This window comes from Ammospiza nelsoni, chromosome 1, assembly GCF_027579445.1.
Source record: "Ammospiza nelsoni isolate bAmmNel1 chromosome 1, bAmmNel1.pri, whole genome shotgun sequence".
Classification (NCBI taxonomy): Eukaryota; Metazoa; Chordata; class Aves; order Passeriformes; family Passerellidae; genus Ammospiza; species Ammospiza nelsoni.
The window spans coordinates 119976941-120001701 of record NC_080633.1 but is presented as its reverse complement, the minus strand read 5'-3'; the positions used below and the strand labels follow the sequence as shown (position 1 = coordinate 120001701).

The following is a 24761-nucleotide window of genomic DNA, read 5'->3' as shown; positions in this document are numbered from 1 at the left end:
TAGACAGCAGTAAACTAAAATCAGCATTTAAATTAGGATTTATAAATGTGTCTGTGTGAACAGATTTATGTTAATACAAATGCTAAATAACTATCTTCCCTTGAAGTCTGCTATTTCATACAGCATTGCTCAGTCATGGAAAACTTAATTTACAGAATAGATCTCAAATGCGGTGACTTCACAGATCAGTGGACTTGAAAGCACCTCAGGATCATAAAAACAGTGCAACACACACTTGTGGAAAGCTGTTACTCTCTCCTCAACAGAGAAAGCAACAAATCATGACGGTAATGACAGTACCTCCCATCCTTCAACGTGAGACTGCCATTCTTCCAAAAATTCTAATTTTTCCATTTGCCTCTTGGCCTCATTTATGTTGGAACAGACAGCTTTCATGGCCTGGAGAGCTTCCATTAGGGCTGCATAGTCACTGTGCTTCCTTGGAGTCCGCTTCAGTAATTCCTATTTAGACACAGAAAAAGAGGAAAAAAATAAAGGAAAAGAAAAAAATAAACCAGTCTTTGATCTCTAAAGGTCCATTACAGGAGACTTAAATCAAACCAGCATACAAAAAGAAAATAGCCACTCTTCTCTTTTACTAAGCAGAAAAGCAGTAACCCTTCTAAAATGCTCCTAGTAGGACACTCAAGAGTAACTAATTATTAACAATAAATAATCATCATGACTTCGGAAGAAGTTTGCATTTCAGCTACTTTCTCCTCCAACAATGTTTCTTCATGTTGAGCCTCAAGGTTTGGGTTTGTTTTTTTACATTCTGCAGGATACAACTGTCAAGAGCAAGGATAACAACTCATGTCAAAATTAATACCTGCCTTTCCTGCAACTCAGGGCCCAAAACACATTCCTTCAGCTCCACACTATTGTTTAACCTCATGCAATGCAGCAAGGCGGTGAACAATAGCTTAGGTGACTCACTGATTTCAGATGCACTGGCAGCCATGCTGACAAACAAAAGTGGAACCACCAGCATTTGTTTGAGATTTCCCATCTCAAGCTACCAACTCCCCATTTACAGCTGGGCTGACTGAGAACAGCCTTCAGCAAAGCCCTAACCCTGCTGCCACCACACCCTGTATTTAAATTTTCTTAATATATTCATTTCATTGCTCTAGAGTAATTCATTAGTCATTTTTCCCTGTGTTATCTGTACGCCTTTCAAAAATAGAACAGAAAAATAACTTCAGAATAGACCAAGGGAACTGTAAAGCCACAGCTATCTCAGATGACTCACACCTCATTGTAATGATTACATTTTTAATCTGTTTTAAAAACTTTTTTATTCTGACCTGTTTCTTACTAGATTTTTTTTATGTCATATACCTCACAACTGGCAACGTGGCAAATCAACACTCACAAATGCATTGTGAAAAATACTGTCCAGTAGTTATTTTTCAGGTAGCTTTTAGAGTAGAATCTGCTCTGGTTTTCCTCTCAGAGTTTGGAATAATAAGCAATACAAGATCTTAATTTGTTAACAATTTGCTTAAAATACTTACTTTCTTTCTTGTATTTTATTTCCTAAGAGGGTAAATTGCAAATCCAGATGTTTGAATATCTACTGTTTATCACCACATTATCAGTTTTCATTTATTTAAGCTGTCACAATATGATAACAAACATATAATTGTACATAAAACCATTTACAGCACCTGCTACTCCACAGTTTTTCTTGTAAAAAAAATCCATTAATATTTTTCATTTTTAGTTTGTTGATGGTAAATTAGCATCATCAAAGTACACCCCCAACAAACTCTGCTATCCCAAGCATTCTAAGCAAGGGCACGATTGAACCCAGCTGAAATTAGTCTCATTAAACTCTCCCCAATGGCTCACTTCTGCCCAACAATGGGGAGGGAACCTTACAACTACAAGCAGAACAGAGCTAATCATCTCAATCCAGCCAAGCTCCTCAGTTCTTTTAATACTGATGTCAGAAGACTTGCCACCAGCTTTAATGGGAGCAAGGCTGGGTCCAATATCTTAATAAAGAGATAATTCACTGCCTAGAAAGATTGTTCCTGGGGTTCAGAAACATGCTTAGCAACCAGTTTTATACAGGAAGTAAAAAGTCCTCAATAAAAATCTGGTGAGTACCTTCAAAAGAAGGGGATACTTGCATATTCTCTGTATTGGTGTCACTAGATATCCCTCCAGGGGTACATCTGTGTTCTTGCGTCCTCCAAGGAGCATGCAGTTCTGGAGAGGGAACAGGTTCACAAATTATTGAAAAATCCCAAGAAAATTATCAGAAATAAAGACAAAGGCATAGGTATACAGCAGTGTTTGGCTAAAGCATACACAAACTGTGTAAATATATATATATATAAGGAGGGAGGTTTGCAAGACTGTCAAAAGCACAGGCTTGAACACATGCACAGGCTATCACACATGGCAAGGAAGTCAAAAAGGCAGAATGCAGGCCTCTCACATTAGTACCTTCTTCATCCAGTCTGATGAAGAGGACTTTTTCTTACAGTATGAAAATAAAAAACAGTGAAAATGCTCAAAGTATGCTTTCAGACTTCAAAAAACAAAAATAAAAATATTTCAGGGTGACCACTACAGCTAACGCTGTTTCTAAAAAGTGTTTGCAGCATTAAGTAGTATCAAAGATGGTTTGAATGTTTGAATTTGGCCATCCTATTAACATTTAATTTTTTGTTACACACCTCAAAAAAAATGTTCTATTTTCATGCTTCTATATTTAAATTTGATGTGCAATGAATAAAATATCCTGAAGTCATGGGCAAAAGGCTATTAAAAAATTTCGACAAGACATCTGATTATGGAAGCAGAGAGTAAATTAAACATTGGGTGGAAGTACCCAATAAAAGTAGCTGAGAGAGAGAAAAGAATAAGGGCTTTTGGGGATAAGAAAACACACAAAGCACATCCCAGCAAATATTTGGAATTGCTGGAATTAAAGTGTAAGTACAAAAAGACCTCAAGTAGTGATGACAATTATTTTATGGAGAGATCAGAAGGAATTGTGATGCAATGGCATGAGATAATCTCAGCTTCAAAGAACAAGTTGTCTAAACTGAGGACACTAAAGAAAAGCAGTTTAAGGCAGCCAGATGAGATGTAGACACAGGCCACAGATCTGGATGCAGACACGTTGTTGATGGAACAGAGGCTGCACAACTGGCTGGCCACCCAACACACCTCTCCTACAACCAGCGCTGCTGGGGGTGTCCACACCCTCTCTTAAGTCTCTGCTTTGTACTCATGCTTAACCAGCTTCTGGCCTATCCTAAAGGATGCTTTGGCCTAAAGGATTTCGCTTCCAAACACAAAAGCTTTACTGATAAAGACCAAGTAAGATAATGGCAATGCAGACTATAGTTGTTACAACAACTGCCTCTATACTCAAAGCCTCAAAAGTTCTGGTTTCAGCTCCCAGTAATTTATAGATAACCAAAAGTCTAATAACCTGAATCCGTTGGTTTGCCCAGAAGGCATTGGCAGTGCTTTCAAATCATGCCCTAGATCCATGAGGAACCCAAACCAGATGAGAAAGACCTCTGCATGTGACCCAGAGCACCTAAAATAGACACACCATGAAATGCCACAATGGCACACTTGGCTTCTTTTATCACAAAACAAGCTCTTTGTAATCTTTCTCCAGTATTTTGCTTTTTGCCTCTGTAGTCAGCATTCACCCTTTCTTCTTGAGTCTGGCCATGCTGCTCCCAATACAAGAATCACATGTATGAAACTCCCCAGTCTGGGACAAAGTGACAGATATTGTGTCAACCACTGAGGAAAAATAGAACAATTTTGAAGCAGTTTTTAACTGTGAATCACCATTTCTGTGTAAGAGATTCTTAGCAAAAAGGCAGATGGTGCACTCATGTCACACAGTATCTCCCACAATAAGGAAATTCCCAAACTGCTCATTAACTTGGCTGTAAGTAAGTGCAGCTGGGGAGTCAGCTCTGGTATCTTTCAAAGCATCAGTGTGATGCAATAGGACTTCACCAAGAACTCTGTCAACAGCAGTAGTGGAACCCTACTGCATGCTAAAAATAATTAATAAAATTAACTGAAGACTTGTGATACTGTCAGTGTTGGCAGAATCTTTTTTTTCTCAAACCCATCTGTGATGCTTTGCTGAAAGGGTCATTTTTTCTCCAGTCCCAAAACACAATGATCAAATCTGATCACTCCAAAATTTGATAGCATATCCATGGACACTTGCTCAGGTATTTAATTTTCAATATAGTAGACCACTCATTTCAAAGCTAACCTTTATACCACAGGACACCATGGAGGAAACTCAAAAGGCCTTCCACACTGAATCCTGTTTTTAACAACTAAAGTCAACTATTAGCAAACTCAGTATTTACATGAAAATTTGTTTTGCTGTTGAAAAACCACGAGGACTATCGGACTTAACATTTTCAAACCCCTCCTTACTTGTCTTATAAAGTGAAAGACTACTTGTGGAGTTGTTTCTTTCACCTTGGATTAAGTCAGCATCTAAAATTCAAATGGCTGCTTGATGCATAACAAAAGATGTTTCTGTCTGCAACAGCACTGGCTACAGTAGCAGAATGTGGACATCCCCTTCAGAAGTTCTGCTGAGTTCTCCAGCTCCTTCCTACAATTCCTTTCCCTATCACTCCTCATCTATTTTATCCTATTCTTTGCCCTTTCTGAGAGTCACACCCTTGTATCCCAGCCAGTATCTTCAAGGTACACTGCCTAATTCTGTATTACCCACAGATCCAAGCACAGCAGTGAAAATACGATTTAACCACCCTCTTCCTCTGGAAACACCACCCCCACCTAAAATTGCCTGCTAACCACTTGCAGGTGTGCTTGTACTTGTTACATGGTGGAGGTGAAAAAAAATCTAAAAAATACGAAGTTAGAAACACCAACTCAAAGTTTATTTACCAAAAGAAACGTCCGCACTGTTCTTATTTTGTTCAGGTCAAGAAGAACTTTCTGTGCCTTCTCGTGGTTGCTACAGTACTCATCATAGATACGGAATTTCTCTTTCTGCAGAAACAAAAAGAGATATTGTTTTTCACTTGTCATTTTGATTTTTTTTTAATTAATAAAACATGGAATGAACTCTTTGTAAAGCTAATATGGCCTTCATTCTAGAAAATCAGCTCTTCTTCATACATTTATTATTTGAGGTCTAGTCTCAAATTATGAACAGTCTGGAAGCACCACTTGGGAATTTCAAACACAGATTCATAGAAAACAAGGTTGAAAGGGACCTCAGGGATCATCTGGTCCAACCTCTCTTGGCAAGAGCATGGTCTAGACAAGATGGCCCAGAATCCTGTCCAGTGGAATCTTAAATGTGTCCAATGTTGACAAATCCACCACTTCCCTGGGGAGATTATTCCAATGGCTGATTGTTTTCACTGTGAAAAATTTTTCTTTGATGTCCAATTGGAATTTCACTGGGAGAAACTTGTACTCATTACCCCCCCTATTATTCACGTCATTCTGTAAAATGGGAGTCTCCATCTTTGTAGCCACCTTTTAAATACTGGAACATATGATCCATATGAACCATGATCATCCTTGTGGCTCTTCTCTTAAACCTGTCCAGACTGTCCACATCTCTTTTGTAGACCAGGAACCACAGAATTCCAGCTGTGGCCTAACAAACACTGAGCAGACAGTGATAATGATCTCTTTATCTCTGCTGCTGATGCTCTAACTGTTGCAATCCAGCATGTTCTCGGCTTTATTTTTATTGTCACAGCAGCACACTGTTCAATCATATTGGGATGGTGGTCCACCAGAACACTGAGGTCTCTTTCCACAGAGCTGAGCCCCAGTTGGATAGATCCCAGCCTGTGCTGCACTCCCACAAACAAACAGGATAAAAACATACATGAAGAAAATGCAAAAAGAATGGCTAATTTGTTGACATTATTACCCAATTTGCTGCTAACACTTGTTTTCCAATATGATCCATTTTTCCGCAAAGTTAAAAACTCATGTTACTCAACTTTTGTTCCATTAATAGATTTCTCCTGCCACAATGAATAATTAAAGACTTAAAAAACAAATGGGACTCTAACCAGAGATAACAATGAAACCTGGACTTTTTGTTAGGTCTACAACAGAGAGCAAACCAATTTGTCTTCATTTTGCAGAGCTCTGTAACAGTAACATCCTTGTTTTGCTCCAACAGGAAAAATAATACTCCTAGAAACCAATTACTACAGGACATACAAACACACTTTGTGTTTGCAGAGGTACTGCAGTTGCAGGAAATAAAATGTCTTCACAATCCAGAACCATGGAGGTATTTGATCCAGTATATACAATTCTTTACTCAATATTCACATTTTTGCATAGCACTAAGGGGGAATAAAAAGATAGTACTACTCTTGCTACATGCAACCTTGTACCTCCATCTGACACATAGGAACAGCTTTGCCCAAGTTGCAGGGCTCAGTTTGTGAGCCTGAGCTGATCTGGTGAATATAAAAATCATGAAACACCAAAAGTGCCATTTAATATGTTATTTCTTCGCTGTCCTCCCATTTCTTTCTTTTTCTTGGACATGACAGTAACCAAGAGATGAACTTCATTATGCAATCAAACCATAGTTAGGCTTCATGACTATGCACACTTATCATAATGATAGTAATTAATAAAAGCAAAAAATAAAAGAAAGACATGAAAAAAAGGCTGAAATAAAGATAGCGTACATAATTCAGAAAGCAAGTTCCAACTTCATGCTGTGCATTGGGTTCTGGCTGTAAACAGTCCTCCACAAGGGACAGGAAGTTTTTGTGAACTGCAAGAATATCTTCAATATTTGAAAACAACATCTGCAAAAGAATAAAACATACATAAGTGAAACATCAGATACGAAACAGAATAAAAAAATGCAATTAGGAGACTAACCTTAACTGTTTCTTCTGTGACATTTTTATCCACTTTGGCTGCAGCACATTGGATCATTCGGTGAAGAAAAGCCTGCATGAAACAAGACAAATAAGGAAAAAGTTATTTCAGGAAGACTTGAACAACTTCTGGCATGTTATGCTTTAAGTTGTTTCCCAAACTGGATATAGAGCCACATCAGAATATTATTCAAAATCTAAAACAAGCTCTTTATTTATAAATCATTTAGTAGTCCTGTTATTCTAACATGTTAGAAAGACCTATCTACACAGTGTTAAAAAGAGTAAAATATTAATGAAGCTGAGAAACTGAACATTCTCTGAAGTACTATTTCCATCCTGCACTCATATTACAATCAAGCAAGAGAAAAATTTATTAATTTTCAAAATCTCACTCTATTACTTTACAAATTGAGCACAAGACAAGCCAAAATAAGATGCTAATTTCCAAATTAAACTAATCAGGAGATACTATTATGTCATGTTACTTTTACCATAGCAACCAAAAGTCAGATTTCAGACATATTAACAATCAAACTTATTTTAAAGTAAATTGGCTTAAACAACAGTCAGCTGCACCTGGTTTTGCTTAACGAAAACTCTTCTGTCTTGCCTCCCCAAGAACCTAATCCCCAGTGATCAAATCAGAAGTTAGTAATACCACCAATAAAATACCAAAATTGTAAGTTTTCTTTCATTTTACATTCAAGAACTGGACACAAAAAGATGTGTACAGAAAGCAATTCCTAAAGAAATAAATGTTTCAAGTACAAAAAGTAGAATTAATTTTCATTAATTCATTTCATTGCAAAGATATTGGTACATCCTAAAGTATCTACAACCAGTAGACTAAAATCTTACATTGATAATTCTTCACACAGACATGCATATTCTTCAGTCATTAAAACCTGGCACCATGAGTGCACAAACGTCATGTCTTTCAGAACCATTTAGCTCCGAGTCACTGTGCATTGTACACTGTACATGAGCTCATCTAAATTCTGGCGTGGTGCAAATTCCATAAAAGAGGCAATAAATAACCCCTGTGTGGAAAGATAGCAGTCACAGCAGCCCTTCTTGCCCTCTGCTGGGACTTAAATATTTTCATTCCCAAGCAAGGCTCCTTTCTCTGCTGAAGAGGACTATGTAACTGGCATTACACATTTTTATTACTGAAGAGTCAAATCTAGTTATCCAGGACATAAACTGAATTAAGTTTGGAATACTGCCAGCACACTGTATGTTTCCTACCGCTCTCCACAACGATGTAGATTTTCTAGTTCATTAAACCCATCTTTTTCCTGACTATTTGTGCTTTCTTTTTAATGTTTTACTGGTGCTAAAAAAATGCCAATAACTCATTTGCAGCAGTTAACTGATCGTGGACAACAGCCCTTTACATCATTCCTTGCTAAGAATATCCCTAGGGGTTCTGGCAAATTTGCTGCATATATTATCTGTACAATCAATCCCATAAAGAGTGAAAGCCTGCATGACTTTAGTTAAATTTTGGAAGTTTTCACTAAACCATGCAACACCATTAAATATGCTTTAGAATCAAAGTGGAAAAAATAATTACAAGAACTACCTCTGAAACTCACATCTATTTTTACTATCTGTAATATCTCTCTGTTCACATTATTTCCCCATAGACCAAACACACTGCTCATCTGCACTTATGCTATCTAAGAAGATCTTCATTTCCTGTAACTCTGAAGGAAGGTGAACATTGAGCTGGCTGATAGTGAAACTAAGAAGGAACTGAGAGCTGAGGCATGAGTTATTCCCAAGTGATTCAAGATGCTAGATGGGAGTCAGGAGGTCAAGAAGAGAATATATCAGCTGCAATAAACAGTTGTCCAAGCAGCACTGTCCCAGACATCACATCTACAGAGGTTATCAGAAAATAAATCCAGGAAAATCCAAACTTTTGCAGAGCCCAGACACAAATCACTAATTAAGGTAGGGAGGTCTGGGACAACTTCAGTCCCTTCCTACAACTTGTTGGAAGTCCCTGTAATATTTTGCTATACTCATTCTGCAGGGGTAGAGTAGTCATGAGGCGAGTTTTTTCCCTAAGATTTGTCCCCTGTTCACAGTATCATAGCATCATGGAACAGCGTATGGGTTGGAAGGGACCTTAAAAACCATCTAGTCCCAATTCCCCTGCCATGGGCAGGGACACGTTCCACCACACCAGGTTGCTCAGTGCTCCATTGTTCTCCCTATCAATGCAGATTTGCTTCCTGAAAAGAGATCATTTTGCTGTGTCTCAAAAAATCAATGCATGTGACAATTTGAGTTTTTCAAGCACTTACATAAAGTTCTACAAACTGCACATATTGCAAAGTAATTGGAATAATTCACATTTCCTAGAAGAGTAGTGTTAAGAGAATCAGGGGAGCAGAGGTAGGGATGGATGTATCCACCTCCACAGCCAATCTCTGACTTCACCCATTGTGGAGTGAATAATGCAAAGCATTGATGGAACCCAGGTTTCTAGGACATAAATCCCCTTATCAATTCCCTTCCTGGAGCACAGAGACACCACAGACCCCACACACATAACACCTCTGCACTGGCACTTTCCTAGGGAGAATGGACAGCCATCATCAGGCAAGAGGATGGAGAAGTAACTGCTTTTTTTACAGTGTAAAATAACCTCAATCCAGCACTGCAACTATGAAAAGACTAATGTCTCTGAACTCACGTAAACACACAGGTCTGAGAGAGGGCTGAGTACTCAAAAAATCTCCATAATTATTTAATCAACTGAGGACAACCATAAGCATTTCTGCAAAAATTAATAGACAGAGAAAAAACAGGTAATTTGCAGACACAACTGTAAGGAGGACCCCAGCACAGAAATTACAGACTTTAAAAGGAAAATATATAAGGATGGACAGAAACTACTCAGGAGATGTCAGTTCTTCAATTAATGGAAAGAAATAATTATATAAGCTTTTGAAATCATACCACATAAGCTCTAATTAACCATACAAAAAACACATATCTAAAAATATAGAGGTAGAATGGACATCTCAGCCAATTTACCATTCACTAAAGAATAGTGAATAGTAAAAAACCAAAAAATAAAAAAACCAAACCAAGAAGTCAGGAACTCCTCTGAAATAGCACTGAGTTCCCTGTAAAACTTTCACCATTATTGCAAGTAGGAGACTCCAAGTCCACACTCATTACTAAGCACCACATTATATGAAGGAACAAAGCAATTATTTCCTTGCAAAAACTGCAAGGAAACAATAGGATAGATCCTGTTCCTGAACTGACCAAACAGCTGTAGGAATCAATGGTCATACATGATTTCCATGCTTACAAAAATAAAAAAAAACAACAAAAATGACCGAACTGAAAAATCAGTTCAAACCTAATACATTACATCAAACATGCATGTCAGTAAATCATGACTCATCTGTGTTTACTACATCTTGCTGAGTTTACTTCAATATTCATCTACATTACTGTAGATGTTTCATAGCACTAGAACAAACACAGAGAATAACAAATATCTCTGCGCACTCCAGGATCCCAGGGCAATGTCACATAGACAGGGATCCTCAACTTTCTCAAAGCTTTCCAAGCAGATTCCAGAGTTTCTCTCAGGTTCCTTTCAGTTCTTAATTTTCTAAAATAACAGCAAGACATATGGTATAAAACAAAATGTAATTCTCTAGATTTTCACCTTGTGCCAGCAGCATTCTATCCACCTTGCTATAGTACAGGGATTCAACACTCCAGCACAGCAAACAGCAATTCCTGGCACTTTCTGACAGCCAGACCATTGGTGATTTTTCTTTTAAGAGATCTGCATGCAACATTTCAGAGCAGCAACTTGGCTGGCTACCATAAAGAGCAGTCAAAATTTCAAAGACCAGATGAAAAGCAAATATAAAGGAGGATGTTTGTTACCCACATTAAAAAAACAACACCCAGTTTTGTTTGTCAGTTTTTAGAACTGTTTATGGAAAACTCTGTCACTCTAGGAATATTCTTGAGTCACTCAGAGTGCCACAACTCCTGCCTCCACAAAGCTTGGCATTCAAACTACAAACCTAAACTTTCTAAAGCATCCTCCCAGAAACTTCATTAACACAAAATGGCATCTGGATGAGCAGTGCATATCTGCTTTGGAGAAGAAATGCCCCAAAATATTGATAAAATTCTAAATATGGAGAGTCGTATAGTAAGAAGTTTTATGATCATTAAAAGTCTGACAAACTTGCAGACAAAAACATGGGGGTCCAACTAAGTCCTTTGGAATAGGGGAGCAACTACATAGGAAATATATAAGGTAACAATTTAGTGCTAAAGTTCCCTGACTCCATTCAGGTCCTATTGGGAACATAAAAATGCCCCTATGTGTGTGACTCAGGATCCCTATACCATGGTGGTGTAGAGAAGAGTAATTCCCCTCTATCTTTGAGAAAGGTGGGAAAGAATAATTTGGAGATGATTCCATGCTAATAATAGCAAGGAAGCTAATTACACACTTTGTTCATATTAGCTGTGAACTGTTACGTACTTTCTGTACTATTCCCTGGTCTAATTCTTTTATCCTTTGCCTGGCATTGCAGTAACATAATACAGGAAGCAATGGGCATGAAAATGAAACCATAAAACACTGAAAATCCAAATTCAGAGAATTATAAAAGAATTTGTTCATGGTGACAAATAAACACTAATGGTTTTGCCTATCTGCTGATCAGCTGCCATTTTGTGATTTTGTGAGGCAGCATTTTTTTTTACAGAGAACACACACTGGGTTCCTGTTATGGGGATTTTGACTTGTGGTCTTATCAAAATAAGAGTTGCATTGTTTGTTGTTTGGTGGGGTTTTTTTCTTGGTGGTTGCTCTGTGTTTTGTTGGGGGAAAAAAAAAAGCAACAAAAACCTACCACTGCTACAGATAGCACAAGGAGCTGCCAACAGCACAAATGACTTCTCTGACATCTGGAATGAAATCAGGGAAAACAAAGAAGTCTGCCTGCAGAAGACTCCCAGGGCACAAAGAGTTTTTGCCTTCTTTACAGATAAAAAGTCCAGAAATTATGTCAGAGATCCTGGATCACAAAAGATATGTAACTGTCTTTCTGAAAGTAATAATCCTACTTGGGATTAAGCCTATAAATTAATAGTGGGTTTTATCTTAAAAAGAAAAACTAAATAGCTTTTTTTTCCCCTCAGAATTCTTTTAACCGCATTTCTACTCTTAAATCTACACTGCCAGAAACAAAACCAAAGTGAACTGCAAAAAACATATGTATTTTTAATAAGGTTTCCTAAAGTGAAAATGTGCAGGAAATTACCAGATCAAGTGAAGTGCCCAACCTATCATAAAGCCCTCTGAATAAAGCTGTTATGGACATGAAAATTGAATGCAATTTTATTTTGCACAGTGTCAAAAACAAAATCCTGTAAAGATTATAAGGAAATTATAATTCATTATTTCCTGCAATATAAGGAAAACCTTTCTGTGCCTATGATAATAACCTCATCTTCACAAATTTAGGAATACAAATATGAAATACTTGTAGTTTTCATGTTCTCTCTTTACATTCTTAATGTAACTGTAGGCATCTGGATGATGGAAAATATTTTGGTCTTTTCACAATATTCCAAAACGATCCTAGAGAGAACATGAAGATCCATACTTGGGAAGAAAACTGCTCTCTGTCATAGCTGACTAGCTGTTGTGGCTAATTCAGTTCACAGGCATCGAGGTAGCATTTAGCACAGCAGTTTTGCACACTATAATTAATGCACATCAGATTCCAAGTCCCAGAAGAACACCAAGCCAGTTTTGTTGAAGCACTTTTGTTTGATTTCGCCACAAGGAGGAAAAACACAAAAATCAATAGAGAAGACTCCAGCAGCAGTAGCAGCTGTGGCAAACACTGCGTTCCTACCCTCCTCTTCCCATTAACCTGTGCCAGCAGCAGTGGCAGTAGCTGCTCAGGCTGGCTTCTGCTACTGAACAAAAGATTCTTCTTCTCTCTCCAGTGATTCACCAGCTGAGGCACCACCTGTTTCTCCCATCTTGCCTGCAGGACTGGATGAATCACAACCAGCAGCGAGAGCATCAGCCAAGGTCAGATACATTCCTCCTCCCTGCTGTACCTAGTGCTACTTTCAAAGCTGGCATCATATTCCAGTGCCTGTAAGTACAGAGGGAATAGATGGGCAACATCTGCAATGTTTTCTGTTCTAGCGATAATTTCTTTTCCCAACCTACCAAACAATCCACTTCTCCATTCATCTGATCCTAGGGGACAGCAGTCTGCCTGAAAGAGCATCCCTGACTTAAAGTAAACATGAATTCATAAGTACACACACAAATATAGAAACTAATGCTTTGAAAAAATATGTGTCTTCATAATATTTTCATACATTATTAATATGATGACACATATTGGGATAATCAACCCATTCTCCATCATGCATCTTTTTTTTTGCTCTATTGTATCAGAAAATTTCTAAGAGTAGAGCAATAAAAAAACCTTTGCTCATCCTTCTTCAACCCTCAATCACCTTTTCTGCATTTTGTGGCCACTGATGATATTTTTCAACTTTTTACTGGACATATTGTTCTTTCTTTCATGCACTTTGACACATTAAAGTCAGTTCCCTTCTTTGATGAGGAAGCACCCCCTAAACTCATGTTCCCTACCGCTAAAATCACCTGAGCTTTCACTTTTGATCCCTTCCTTCCTTTCAGCTCCATTGCAGATGAAAGTAAGAAATTTATAGTTAAAGTCCAGTTCCACACAGCCAGGCAGGATGTCCGATGTCTCCACCCTCTTCCTCGCACTGAAGCCATTCTCAAAAAGATTTAGTGCAACCTTTTCCTGGCCCAGTTTAGAAGACATCTATTCCTTTTCTTCCCAGATGTCAAGAATCCTGCCACTAAAATAAGGATATCTAGTACCCTCATTTTGGGAGGCTGTGCTCTTGCTGGTCAACAGCAGTTTGGTTGATGAGTAACAATGGAGGCACTCGCACACTTGCAGCTGTGATCATTGCAAATCTCACCAAATCAGAGGCTGAGGTCTGGCTGGCTCACACATGTTCCTGTGATCTGATGCCACATAGAGCAAACTTCTAGAAGATCACCTAAATTTTTGCTTAATTAAAATACAGCTTAACCAGAGCTTTAGTAAAAGGCCATATACTGGCATACACGATGTACCCTCACCTGCAAGATAAGCAGAACGCAGTTTGGCTAATATTTTTGGCAAATATTTTCTGTAACATGAATTGCTGCTAACCATGCCTTTATCCCATTACAAATACAAACAAGTTACATTTCAGTCGCCAAGAGAGGTTCTGGAAAGCAAAAAAAGAGATTGGCCTGACCCCTTTGAATTTATGAACAGTCTGTTGGGATTGCAACAAACTGACCAAACAAGAGACATCCATATCAATAAACAAAATGCTTCCAGCATGCCAAGATTCCTCTGAATTACATTTTGAAGGGGTTTTTTTTATAAAAAAAGAATCTGTACTAAAAACATTCACTTGTATGTGGAACTCCCTGTGGCAATGCATCCTATGGTCCTGTTGGTGTATGTTATGGAGTGAATAATGTACTGCTAATCACATAACTGATCTTGTATCACTCAAGTTGAAATGGAAAAGAAATGACGTCTACCATTACAGCTTACTTCTCATAAAAGTCAGCTGTTTCCTGAATTTATAGAACACTAGGTTCTTGTTAGGAAATCCCAGTGAATTCAGCTGTGTCCACTACCAGCAAACCAAAACAAGAATCCAGGAAACCTCAGAACAAGTGTACATCTGGAAGTAACAGTATGTTCCCATTATATTGCAATCATAATTAGAAAAGAATTTGTATGTTTGAAACCTTTATACTTCATACTAGAGTTTCTGCTTCTTTTATGCAAGAATATCTTTCTCTGTTCAATTTGGGAAAAAAAATCCCAATTTTTTTTTCAATTTTTACTCACAAAATTAGGATATTCCTAAATTATTTTTTTTAAGAGGAGAAGACCGGTTAGGAAGAACTCAACATTCCCAGAATATTTTTGAAACAACTCTTCAATTCTACATCACAAATTTTAGTTTTTTAAACAAATCAGTAATTTCAGGAAGTGTGATAGATGAGAAAATACATGAGAGGACAAGATGAGAAACACATTTGTCAAAAATGACCTCTCCAAAATAAGTATTTAGATTTTCTGGTTCAATTTAAAAATAATGGTTTGAAATTTCAAAAATATTACAAGAAAGTCATTCTCTGTACATCTCCTATATCCTTTTAAAGTCCATTAACATGTTTGAAGACCAGTGTGAGTCTTTTCTAACTCAAAAATATCCACCAGAATTAAGAAAGCCATGATCTTTATCACTTATTACAAGGAGGAAACCTGAAATAACACGTTATATCTCCACTTTCAGAATTTAAATTTAAGTATTAATTCCTATTGTATCTGAATAAGGGAGGAAAGTTGCACCAATGAAAACAAATTATTTGGTCCTTCATGATTAATGCAGCTTATTAAAAAACAAACAAACATTTTTACATATAAACTAAGGAAATGTGAAAATACTGACAGGCAATCATAATGGAAGCCCACCAACCCCTTTTTACATGCTCAATTTTCAACACAACACTTTTTTTCTAATATTGGAATGCACAGCCCTTAATTATGAAGTTATTTAATGTTCATATGGCTAGATGCTAATTAGGAGTTAAAATGCTTGAGAGAGCTAAAATTTTTATTTTCAGAGTCATATAAATAAAATGTACTCTCAAAGACTGTTCATTGCCAGTTCTGGCTGCCATTTGCATTTGCACACATGTGCCAAGAAAAACATGAAGGAAGGAAGAATATGAAACAGCAGTTTTCATCCCCAATTTCAATTCTTTGCAAAGCCTGCAGGGAAGCTGTAGTGAGTATAGAACTTCTAGAAAGTGCTCAATCCTGATCACAGAAAAAAAGCTGAAACATCCCATTTAAGTTCTTTCCCAATCAGTAACAATCAGAACGCTTCCCTACATAAGGAAACATGTTTTGGATAATTCCTATTGCTTTCCATTTAAACAGGTCCACATTTACATACTTGTATGCAATGATGTCTCAGTTCATGCAACCATCATTTAATTAACAGTGCAGTATGTTATAAGTATTTATTGCTTTTCAATTTGAACCAGAACTTTCATTTATTATACAAATGATAAAATAAAGGAGAAAAGTACTAGTTTCTGAAAATTAGATGCCAGTGTTAGTTGTCTTAACTCCATTCCAAAAATAATATAATAATATAAAAATTTAAATTATTTTACACACAGTTTCATACAAACAAAAGATTGTTATATGTCTCTATTCTCTATCCTGAGCTGGTCTCATGAATTTCCAACTGCCTATATGGTTTTGAACCAATTTCCATGAAAAAGCAATAATTAATATTATTTTTTAGACTGTATTTGGTTCATGGGATACTTCAACTGTGCCAATTCAAAGAATTGTTCATCTTTTATTTCTTTACTGGTTTGATAACTATTAAAAAGAGTAGATGATAAGACAAAATAGCTCTCTTTCCTTTATGCTATATACAAAGCAAATATCTACACATCTGTACATCTGCTGCACATTATTTACACCACAGGATATCTACATGCTAATCACCATTTACATCCATCAAAGAGGTCCCACATCTTGAAGGACACAATGACCACTGAGTACATGATTTTAGAAAACTAAATGGAGCATCTTAACATTGAGAATATATGGTGAACACCATCTGAATTTATCCACATTAGCTGGATTGTCTTACTGTCAAATAAATTCCTAATTTCAAGAAATATGGACCAGGATCCTACAAGCATGCTGGGGAGGAATAACCCCTCACTCATTCACAGGCTATACTTCTCTCACTGGTCCTTTCTTTTCTCCTTTTGCTATTCAAGCACAGACTCTTTTTTTTTTTTTGTCTTATGTAGGTTTATGGCCTGTCTTTGGCTTTGATGAGTTCCCAGCATAATTGCACAACACACTGCCCTGCCTGTGAAGCATGTATTCCTCGGGAACACAGGCTGCATGGCTGTTCTTGCCCTTTTCATTCATTTTTGTAGGGAAGCAAAAGACAAAACCTGATTGAAATATCATTTGCTTTGCCTTAATGAAATTTTTGTTCCAATGTTGGGACCCTAAGATGACAGAGTTTATTACTAACTTTTCCTGAAATAAGAGCATCACTCTTTTAGGCTGCAATCAAAAGCTTTAAACCATCCTCTGGTTGAAGCAGAAGTAGGGATATTTTTTTTAGATATTAGACCTGTGAAAATAGTACGAGACTGTCACGCCCAGTCAGTCCATGGGGACAGTCTGAAGGGCCACTATTTAAACTAAAAGGAGAATATTCAGCAGTCACAGCATCCTGCAAACCACCCTCCTCACCAGACTCCTTGCACCATAACTGCAGACAAGCACAAACAGAGCACACTGGTGGCAGATGCCATCTGTAAATACTCAACCAGAGTTTGACAGCACTGAATACTACTCATACCAGGACACATTGCTGCTTACCAAAACACCCACGTTGATTCCACAGACTGAAGTCTCACTAAGTCTTTCTACAAAAGATTACATAAGGAAATGGAACAGTTTTTAATTCACATCTTTTACTTCATGCATTAATTTGTTGTAAGCAACATCCTTTCTGTTCCCATTCTCCAAAGTAAAAACAAGAATTGTCTAAACCATTCAAAGCTCCAGATACCAGATTTCTAAGAACAACACAAGGGAACAATGGGGTTAGTGGGACCAGGAAATCAAGAAACCATAAATAAATATCAAATATTGTTTTCCAGCATCTTCAATAGTTCTGGATCCTGCAGTCCATGCTTCCTCTGGATGAGGAAATGACGCCTCTGCAGGTTTTCCTTGTTTCCATAATAGACTACTATAATTTGCCATACAGGGGCCAGCCAAAGGCATTGCACTTGCAGACAGTGAGCCATGCAGAGGCTCATCTGCTGGGCAATAATAAAAGCTACTGTGATCACAGTCTCATTTCTGGACCACAAGGTGTTGCTTCTCCACTAGGAAGCCTGACTTATCCCTTTTAAGGAACAGGTTATGGGTGGCACAGGTTATGGATGGCACAACTCATCCAAGCCGTGGGACCACCTGAATGTATTGGTAGAGATGGCTTGGGAATGAAGGTAAAATAGCTTCAGGAGCAGATCCACAGCTATGGAGTAGCTTTAAGAAGAGACCCAACATCAAGATCAAGTTTCAAAGTCTTCAGTCTCCACATCATCCCGACAGAAACACCTTCACCTTCCTTCTTCCCTCAGATCTTACACATAGGAAGGAGAGGGAGGCAAGCAAGCAGTGAGGTCAGGGCAATATGCTCTCTCTACTAACACTATTCCAGGTGTTCAGTTCTCACAATTAGATCAAAAATTAAGGGAGAAAAAATTGCAGGAAGATGGGTTCACTTTTAATTATGAAGCACAAGCCCAGACAAGTAACTAAGACTTCACACATACAAATGAAGCAGACACTACACCAATTCTGTCAGAAGGAAGACAAAAGAAAAGCAGCTTGCTTGGTCTTTCAGGCTTTATCTCATTTTCTCCAAACTGCCTGTTAAAAATTACTAATTGTTAAACTTTGATTTTTTCCAGCAGCATGTGAAAAAAACTGGGATAAGAACAGAGGGAGGTTGCCAAATCCACATAGAAACTTTCCACAGGCTTTTTTTTTTTTAGAAAAAAACAGAGTTTCATTTCAAAATATTTTTCTAGCCTCTTCTACTGTGAAGACTGCAGTGCAATAATTTACAGAATGGATGCTATCTCTATAGATAAACAAAACCATCATTCACAAGAGATTTGACCTTAACCCTCTGTCCTAAAATAGTATGGCCAACTACATAGCAGCAGCAGCCCACATCCTTAAAATATCTTTGACTGAATTATGGAACTAAGTTCTCATCTTGACTTCTCAAGTTTGCTACAGACTGCAACTAACTAAAAGAATAAAACATACAACTAAAACAAACAGCTATGTTTGTCAGAAGATAAATTCCAGCAACTAAATGGTGAAGCAGAAATATGTACTCTTGAATTTGTTGCTCTTGTTAAAAAGAAGAGCTTGAAAAAATGCACAAACTTATCATTACATCAACTTAAGCAATAAACTAAAAGCTTCCAGGAAGTTTATCATCCTGTTTGCTGACTATAATTTGGCTTGTTTTGTTTGGATACCATGTTCCTGTTCCTTCCACTCATGTCCTCCAAATCAGGCGAAAGCACTGGAATCTCACTGCCTATACTCCAAACACTTACCCAGCCCATATATTTTGTGTTATAGGGCAGAAGGAGCTCCCTACCTTCCCTCAAATCTGAGGGAAAGAGCAAAACTGTGGCTCATTTGACTAGAGAGGGGTAACAAAAACACATGTCAAAAAGTTTCCTAAACATACTGGGCATTTACCGACCCAAGCAAGTGCAAACATTTAGGTAACAGGATGTTAGTTTGATATAATTTCATTTAAAGAGAAAATCACTGTGGGTCCAACAAACAAGAAGATTTAATGTTTACAAGAAGACCACCATTTGTCAGATGTTATGATATATTTTAATCCTATTTTTAGCATCATTTTTATGGAATTTCCTTTCCATTAATACTGTACTTCACCAGAATTGCCAGCAGCAAATGTGCAGAAGAGTACAAATCCAAAATACAGAGTCAGCACTAATATTGTCACTATCATTTCTGTGACAAGAATAACTCATTGATGACCAACAGGGCATACTGCTCACTACATAATTGATATTTTCCTGTGACTTAACTGTTGTTTTTAAAAATCTGTTCTAAGTCTGGAATAGTGGGGTTATTTCTATCACACAAAACAAAAGAAAAATTTAAATCTTACCCATGATTTTATAAGCCCTCTCTCGATGATCACTTCAAAGTAACAACTTTTGAAACACAATAGTCATCACAGAAAATTGTTCTCCCTTTTGTATTTGATAAATCTGCTGAATAACACGAGTTCAAATATTAGCATGAGATAAAACCTAATTTGGTATTAGGGAACATTTCTCTTTTGCAGTCTCTGTCATTATCTACAAAGCACAGTAAGCACACATCACATTTTCCTCTCTGTGTAATCAAACTCAGCATCCAGGATGAATAAGAGTGAAAAGAAGTTTGATAACATGCAAATATTGCACAGCACCCTTTCAATCCCTGAGTGGACAGGTATCCATATAAAATAGAAATACAACAACCATTGCAACAGAAAAGCCTTCTAGAGATGCCTTCAGACAGTGTTAATGATATGATGACAAGGCCTTAGAGCACAGAGCTGTCCCACCTGAGGGTGGAAACTTCCAGATGAAAAAAGTTCCAAGGAGGAACACAGATCACAGGATCCCATCTGGAAGCACCGTAAAGCTCGTCTCATTTTCCGAAAGGATGGCTGACATCCAGATATTGTTTTTCAACTATCCTTTCAGACAGCAAGGACACTTCTTTTTCACTGTCATTCAAAGAAATAAACCAAAGGAAAAGAGCACAATTTCCTGTCTATTAAAAATCAGAGTTCACCTAAGGAACAAAGGTGGGTGGAGGCCCCAACACTACTGTGTCCTTCTAGACAAGAGTAAGTGCGCGGAAGTAGGCAAGATTTAGAGCAATCAGATCATGCTCAAATAAATAATCCTGACAGAAAATAATTTTTAATTTTTTTTTTAAATCTCTATGTACAGAAAAGGTGGGCCAAACTGAAGCCAAATCCCCCGTGAAAACAGAGCTGCTCTTGGCTGAGCTATACCTCAGGAGCTCAATACACCAACACACTTTTTGAGGCCAGTGCAAGGAGTATTTGTAGGATTTAATGGCCAATGCCATTTCCTGGTCATGTTGTATTATCAAGTTTTGGTGTACTTTCAAATAGAAGGGGGTCTTAGCCATGGGCCTTTTCCATAGGCTAAAGCATGAAAAGGATTAGATCAGCAGCAAGATCAGACCGAGAAGTCAACTAGAAATACACACCCTATCTGTCACATAGCCTGTATGTAAATGGGTAAAAGTGAATGGCATGGCTTTATACAAATACCTACCTGTGCAACAAACTATGTTCAAGGCAGCAGGACTAAGTCATTCTCTAAATATCCCACAATAATCTGTATTTTTATTTTCACTTCCCAAGCCAGACATGAATTTGAAAAGATTTCATAACATGCTCCCTTTCAACAAATGGATAAGTAAATTATAACTGCACAGTGTCTCTTTTTGTCAAATTTCTTCTGTACATGAAAAATTCCCACAGCAAAATTCTGGATTACAGCATACTGTGAAACCAGAAGGGTTTCTGAATGTACCTTGCACAAGTCTCAATGCAGTGTTGTCAGTCTGGCAGCTATCCCAAAACTACTTGACATTCTTCACTGAAACAGCATGCAAAGATCTGGAAATTTCTCAAACTAAGGAACAAGCAAAGTTGTCAATAGACATGACTCCTGATCCTTCACAATCAGATTCTTACATGGTCACCCCAGATTATCATATCATGGAATTATATGAGAACAAATAATAAAACTCTCTTCCTCCTGAAGTGTTCAGCATTCATTGGAAATAAATGATGTGTGTTTTCCTTCCCCTCACAGCAAATGAGAAAAAAAAAAAAAGACCTGATTGCTTATTGCATTTGTCCTGTTCTGTTCATTTCCTTGTTAATGTAGGAATTGAGGCAAAGTTTTGCTCTTATGTCTGAAAGCGTGAGAATTCCATGATCTAGATCTAACTCTTGAAGTTCACCTCTTGTGTCCCACAGCCTCCTTTCTAGGAACAAACCAGGCTTCTTTTTTTCCATGGGATCATTCAGTATAGGAAAGGACAGGCAGATTTGGCCTCCTAAGGTCCAAAACCTCTTCTGTATTCAGTTGGAAGTCATTACCTAAGGCTGATCATGGTAATTCATTGTCTGAGCTATGCTTGCTGAGCTATGGGCTCTTTAAAACTTTTTTAGATCAGGCAGTAGAATTTTGTAATTCTGATAAATTAATGAAGTCTGAAGGACCAGTGGGTTCAATGTCCATGTGAAAGGTCCTGCGATCTCTGGAAGAAAACTTATCAGCAGTTCCTTCAGGTTTGTCAGTCTCAAAATTTCCAGTGCCGTAAAATCTGCCCAAAGGTCTGATGTGTCTAGTTTTTGAGATTCCTGAGCACTAGAGACAAGCCAAGCAGACACAATCCTTCCAGCTCCTATGTTTAGACTATGTATGTGCTTTTCAATCCCCATGAACGCCAATGGATTAATTTCTGACCGCAGGAAAACATCCGCAGCTTTACTGTTTGTGTCTGTTTGGAGTGAGTGCTGCAACAACCCTGATGGGCAGGAGGACCTACATGTCTGTTTTGCCTTACTTCCATGAAGCAAGTCCTGCTCTCAGCAAGGAACTACATGCCTTGTCACTGATTTTTGGCAAAAAATTATTGACTCTGCAAACTGATAACGGTCTTTTCAATGTTTATCCTGCAACAAATTCTGTTTATTGACCACTTTATGAATAAATCAAATCGGATGTTGCTGAAGCTGACTTTTCACTGTGTGTATGCATAGAGGATTACCACTGCAAAGGGCTCTGTCAGCAGCCTGCACACTCACAGGAGCTGATAAAGAGTCAAATGCATCGACTGTTATCAGATCCACTACCATGCCAAATAAAATCAACACTCTTTAAGTACAAAATAACAACAGGACTTCTAGCAATTTAAAAGTGACCTGGAACTTCCAAGAAAGATAAACACCTGGGTAACAACAACAAAGACTTCAGAAGCCCAGAGCAGACTTCCTACCTATTCAAGTCTAAGAAATAATAATCATCAAGCACTTTCTTTAGAATTCTCTTATATAACACAAAGAATTCTTCATCAATCAGTTTGAATAACCCTTCCAAAAAAGTAAGTGGTACAAGGAGGCAGAAAAAATGGCTATGGATGGGACATTAGTATAATACCCTCTATTACAAAACCCAAAATATGCAAGTGGAATATTTTCTCACTGGGTAAATCTAACCTAGCATGGAGGCTAGATTGTCAGATTATACAGATTACAAACACACTGTTTGAAATGAGGAGGCCCTATAGGTAAAACTAGTCAGCCTATGATTTAATTGATGCATAATTAGGAGGGTATTTTGCTCCAGGTTTTTGATTTTCTAGTACTGTCACCACTGTAGAGAACAGGTTTGTGCCCTTGTTTGGCCTTCCTAACAAATTACATATTCCATCTGCATGGTTGAGTCCTACTCCTGTAGATCTCATGCTATCAGATGAACCTCAGGTGAAAACAAATGAATTCAGCCACATATTTTCAGTAAATGTCATGTTAGCCATTTAAAGTATGTTATCTGTATGATGTTACACCAGACTACAGTAAACTGAAAGCAAAGTGTCATTTTTAGATTTTGTTAGAATATTGATGCTCTGTCAAAATGACGTGAACAGTAAGGCTTTTTTGAAATTTGGTTTAGATGGCTATGAGAATTTTAGAACATATTTTAAAGTTTCTTTACATGATTTCAAGGATGTGACTGGGTTCTTACTGGGTTTGAACTTCATGATCAAGCTGCTTTGCTAATTTGGTATACTAATCATTCACTCCTAAAAAGGACAGAATCTCTTACTGAAACATATTCTTCAAATGTGACCTGTCAGCCAAGTCTACAAGGCAAAATCCAGCATCAATATTTTACTCTTTTTCCTTGTCCATAGGACTGTATACTAAAGATGTCAGATTCAGGTCTCCAAAGCCCATTAAATTGCTGGTTAATTAGATATTTGGGATGCCCAAAGCACTGCTTTTTCTACATAATTTAATGTAGTATTCTGGAAATAGAGTAACCCTCAGTAGAGTATATTAATCTAACTAGTGTGTTCTTACCTTTTTTCCCCTCATCAAAACACATTGGACTGTACAAGATTTCAAGGTCCAACATCTTCTTCTATACTTTATAAAAACAAAACCCTGACACACATTTCACTCAATTTCACTCACAGGGTTAAAAAAAAGGAAAGACCTGGAGAAAGCAGCCAGAACAATAAGGATGTGCTGATGCAAGCAGGAACTCAACCCCTTTTTTCCATGTTAGAAGAACAAGAACACTCCTCTCAAAGAGGTTTAAGGTCAGAGACCTCAAAAGCAGGAGGTTGGTAGCTAACACTCATGGCTGAAACAATGTCAAGGACACACTAGAGCACACCCAATGTTTGTGATTCAGTGTCAGGGAATTAGTATTTCTACCCCCTTTTACGCATTAGTCAATTACGTTTGCAGTTTGAAAACAATGTAGAGTTCCAGATTAAACTTTAAAGATTATCCAGGTTACACCTTAAAAGTAAAATGCCAAGTAATGGGGGAAAAAAACACCACTACAAACCAAAAACAATCCTTAAATCATTTAAGGCTTCCGAGCCACGCTTTTAGAAGCATGTGCAAAGCCCCAGAGGGATAAACCTTGGATGTTGCTTTTCCTGGTTTCTGCTTGCCCCTCCTTTTTTCTGGTTGTTGGGAGAAGGAGGGGGGTCAGTGGTTTTTGTTTGGTTTGGGCTTTGCTTTTTTTAGGTTTATTGGCAATACAAGTAGAAAACCCATCAGCTTCGGAATAACAGGAGACCAATTATTATGTCTCTTATCTAGACCTATGGTAACAACAAAATGAGCTTCCAACTTATTAGCAACATTCAGTAACTTTTTCTACATATTGTATCTGTAGAAGCTAGAAGTGAAAAGGGGTGCTTCAACATATTTGTGAAAAAGGCACAGCTGTATATGTAAAATCAACTGGCTTTC

The 24761-nt window shown here is 37.6% G+C and overlaps 1 protein-coding gene across 2 annotated transcripts in view; it reads right to left on the bottom strand.

The window, feature by feature from the left end:
- Positions 1 to 24761, bottom strand: part of PREX2 (phosphatidylinositol-3,4,5-trisphosphate dependent Rac exchange factor 2) — a 171511-nt gene that overhangs the window by 120169 nt on the left and 26581 nt on the right. The window contains exons 3-7 of one of the 2 annotated variants that reach the window (XM_059490731.1): positions 6910 to 6981; positions 6711 to 6833; positions 4924 to 5028; positions 2116 to 2217; positions 301 to 462 (exon numbers count right to left, since the gene is read on the bottom strand). In XM_059490731.1, the coding sequence (XP_059346714.1) occupies positions 301 to 462; positions 2116 to 2217; positions 4924 to 5028; positions 6711 to 6833; positions 6910 to 6981 (564 nt within the window). The remainder of the gene's footprint in view (positions 1 to 300; positions 463 to 2115; positions 2218 to 4923; positions 5029 to 6710; positions 6834 to 6909; positions 6982 to 24761) is intronic. The other variant, XM_059490739.1, reaches the window with a different exon arrangement.